This window comes from Eucyclogobius newberryi, unplaced genomic scaffold (assembly GCF_026437365.1).
Source record: "Eucyclogobius newberryi isolate DKJ021-1_F unplaced genomic scaffold, fEucNew1.0.hap1 SCAF_141, whole genome shotgun sequence".
Taxonomy (NCBI): domain Eukaryota; kingdom Metazoa; phylum Chordata; class Actinopteri; order Gobiiformes; family Gobiidae; genus Eucyclogobius; species Eucyclogobius newberryi.
The window spans coordinates 160,334-163,848 of NW_027315770.1; the positions used below are offsets into that span (position 1 = coordinate 160,334).

Genomic DNA, 3,515 nt, shown 5'->3' on the forward strand with positions numbered 1-3,515 from the left:
CGATGATCGATGATGGATTGATGATGAATCGATGATGGATCGATGAAGTTGGCTGGGTGGAGACTCAGGATGGGGGCTCTGTCTCGGGTGATCAGCAGACTCAGAACCCTCCCTCCTCATGTGATGTGTTAAGCTGAAGATGATAGAGACATGGGGTAGGGCTGGGTATTGCCAAGACCCTCGCGATACGATAGGTATCCCGATACTTGTATATTCCGATACAATTCCCTCATTACGGTAAATATCTTTTAAAATGTGTCTTTTTTAAAGGGGCGGGCTCTGGAGGACTTCATCTCAGAGGACAATGAGAGTTCTCTGCCTGAGATTTTCAACAAGTTTGAAGGGAGACACCACGTGATTGACAACAACACTAAGGACCCAGAGCAAGTCCAGGCGCTGCTGCAGAAGATCCAACGTCTAGACAGAAGGACGTGTCCTCCAGGTGAGGCCTCTGAGTTTTCTCTGGTGAGCTTGGACACTTCAAGTCCTGCTTTTTACTGATGACCAGTGTTTTGGGTTTGTAGGTTTTATGCCAGAAGATAGAGAGTTAAGGGTGGTGCTGCTGGGTTTGCCTGGAGCCGGGAAGAGCTCATCTGGAAACACCATCCTGGGGCCAAACACGTTCAAGGCGAGTTGTGGGTTCAATACTGTGAGCATAACAGCAGAGAAAAAGTGCGCGATAGTGATGGAGCGGGAGGTCAAGGTGGTGGACACTCCTGGGTTCAGCGATGAGAAGTTAACACCAAAGAAACTGTTCAAATCCATCATGAAGTCTGTACTTGGGTTGACACGTGGACCTCACGCCTTCATCATCGTGGTGCGTCTGGGTCGAGTGAACCGCAGAGACACCAAACTGCTGGAGCTGATGGCCAAACTGTTTGATGAAGTTGCATCTAAGTTCACGATGGTGCTCTTCACGCACGGAGATGACCTTCGCGAAGAGCGCATCGAAGATCTGATAAGAGAAAACGAAACTATGAAGGTGCTCATAGAGAAGTGTAACAGGCGCTACGCTGTCTTCAACAACAAGAGCCGGGACCGTCTGCAAGTCCGGGAGCTGTTTATGAAGATCGACGACATGGTCCAAAAGAGCGGAGAAGACCACTGCAATTCTCAAATCTTCAAGCTGACAACAGCTGATGAAATTAAGCAGTTCTTTCAGGAGTTGTGGATGAAAATGGGTTCATGTTTCTCTTGCTGCGCTGGAGAAAATAATTCTTCGGACAAAGAGCTGCAGCCACTATTTAATGTATCAAACTGACAAAGCTGTTTGTAACTTACTCACGCTGAGACCAAAATTGTGATGATAATTTTGTGTATTTTTTTATCATAATCTTTTATTCCCTTCTTATTGCTCTGTGCTGGGCTCTTATATCCACACGTCTTTCACTCTCTTGATTTAATAGTAATATTTTTTCTACGATGGAAAACTCAGACGAATAACAGACTTGATTTATTAAAGACTTTTAAAATAAATCTTGATTGAGTCTGAATTTTTACACTGGTTAATAAAAAAATGTTGTTAGATGTACTGGGTGTTGTTAGGTGTACTGGGTGTTGTTAGGTGTACTGGGTGTTGTTAGGTGTACTGGGTGTTGTTAGGTGTACTGGGTGTTGTTAGGTGTACTGGGTGTTGTTAGGTGTACTGGGTGTTGTTAGATGTACTGGGTGTTGTTAGGTGTACTGGGTGTTGTTAGGTGTACTGGGTGTTGTTAGATGTACTGGGTGTTGTTAGGTGTACTGGGTGTTGTTAGGTGTACTGGGTGTTGTTAGATGTACTGGGTGTTGTTAGGTGTACTGGGTGTTGTTAGGTGTACTGGGTGTTGTTAGGTACTGGGTGTTGTTAGGTGTATTGGGTGATGTTAGATGTACTGGGTGTTGTTAGGTGTATTGGGTGTTGTTAGGTGTACTGGGTGTTGTTAGGTGTACTGGGTGTTGTTAAGTGTACTGGGTGTTGTTAAGTGTACTGGGTGTTGTTAGGTGTACTGGGTGTTGTTAGGTACTGGGTGTTGTTAGGTACTGGGTGTTGTTAGGTGTATTGGGTGATGTTAGATGTACTGGGTGTTGTTAGGTGTATTGGGTGTTGTTAGGTGTACTGGGTGTTGTTAGGTGTACTGGGTGTTGTTAGGTGTACTGGGTGTTGTTAGGTGTACTGGGTGTTGTTAGGTGTACTGGGTGTTGTTAGGTGTACTGGGTGTTGTTAGGTACTGGGTGTTGTTAGGTGTACTGGGTGTTGTTAGGTGTACTGGGTGTTGTTAGATGTACTGGGTGTTGTTAGGTACTGGGTGTTGTTAGGTGTACTGGGTGTTGGGTGTACTGGGTGTTGGGTGTACTGGGTGTTGTTAGATGTACTGGGTGTTGTTAGATGTACTGGGTGTTGTTAGGTGTACTGGGTGTTGTTAGGTGTACTGGGTGTTGTTAGATGTACTGGGTGTTGTTAGGTGTACTGGGTGTTGTTAGGTGTACTGGGTGTTGTTAGGTACTGGGTGTTGTTAGGTGTACTGGGTGTTGTTAGATGTACTGGGTGTTGTTAGGTACTGGGTGTTGTTCGGTGTACTGGGTGTTGTTAGATGTACTGGGTGTTGTTAGGTGTACTGGGTGTTGTTAGGTGTACTGGGTGTTGTTAGGTGTACTGGGTGTTGTTAGGTGTACTGGGTGTTGTTAGGTACTGGGTGTTGTTAGGTGTACTGGGTGTTGTTAGATGTACTGGGTGTTGTTAGGTACTGGGTGTTGTTCGGTGTACTGGGTGTTGTTAGATGTACTGGGTGTTGTTAGGTGTACTGGGTGTTGTTCGGTGTACTGGGTGTTGTTAGATGTACTGGGTGTTGTTAGGTGTACTGGGTGTTGTTAGGTGTACTGGGTGTTGTTAGATGTACTGGGTGTTGTTAGATGTACTGGGTGTTGTTAGGTGTACTGGGTGTTGTTAGATGTACTGGGTGTTGTTAGATGTACTGGGTGTTGTTAGGTGTACTGGGTGTTGTTAGGTGTACTGGGTGTTGTTAGGTACTGGGTGTTGTTAGGTGTACTGGGTGTTGTTAGATGTACTGGGTGTTGTTAGGTACTGGGTGTTGTTCGGTGTACTGGGTGTTGTTAGATGTACTGGGTGTTGTTAGGTGTACTGGGTGTTGTTAGGTGTACTGGGTGTTGTTAGATGTACTGGGTGTTGTTAGGTGTACTGGGTGTTGTTAGATGTACTGGGTGTTGTTAGATGTACTGGGTGTTGTTAGGTGTATTGGGTGTTGTTAGGTGTACTGGGTGTTGTTAGGTGTACTGGGTGTTGTTAAGTGTACTGGGTGTTGTTAAGTGTACTGGGTGTTGTTAGGTGTACTGGGTGTTGTTAGGTACTGGGTGTTGTTAGGTACTGGGTGTTGTTAGGTGTATTGGGTGATGTTAGATGTACTGGGTGTTGTTAGGTGTATTGGGTGTTGTTAGGTGTACTGGGTGTTGTTAGGTGTACTGGGTGTTGTTAGGTGTACTGGGTGTTGTTAGGTGTACTGGGTGTTGTTAGGTGTACT

At 45.4% G+C, this 3,515-nt stretch overlaps 1 protein-coding gene across 1 annotated transcript; it reads left to right on the plus strand.

Annotated features, from left to right (window-relative positions):
- Nucleotides 1-269: 269 nt before the first annotated feature.
- LOC140360162 (GTPase IMAP family member 9-like) lies at nt 270-1,261 on the plus strand. The gene is made up of 2 exons (XM_072445407.1): nt 270-442; nt 525-1,261. The coding sequence occupies exon 2, from the start codon at nt 530-532 to the stop codon at nt 1,259-1,261; it is 732 nt and encodes a 243-aa protein (XP_072301508.1). The 5' UTR covers nt 270-442; nt 525-529.
- Nucleotides 1,262-3,515: the final 2,254 nt, after the last annotated feature.

What these genes read in the sequence shown, in the direction of transcription:
- LOC140360162 (XM_072445407.1), top strand. Translation starts at nt 530, where the DNA reads ATGCCAGAAGATAGAGAGTTAAGGGTGGTGCTGCTGGGTTTGCCTGGA.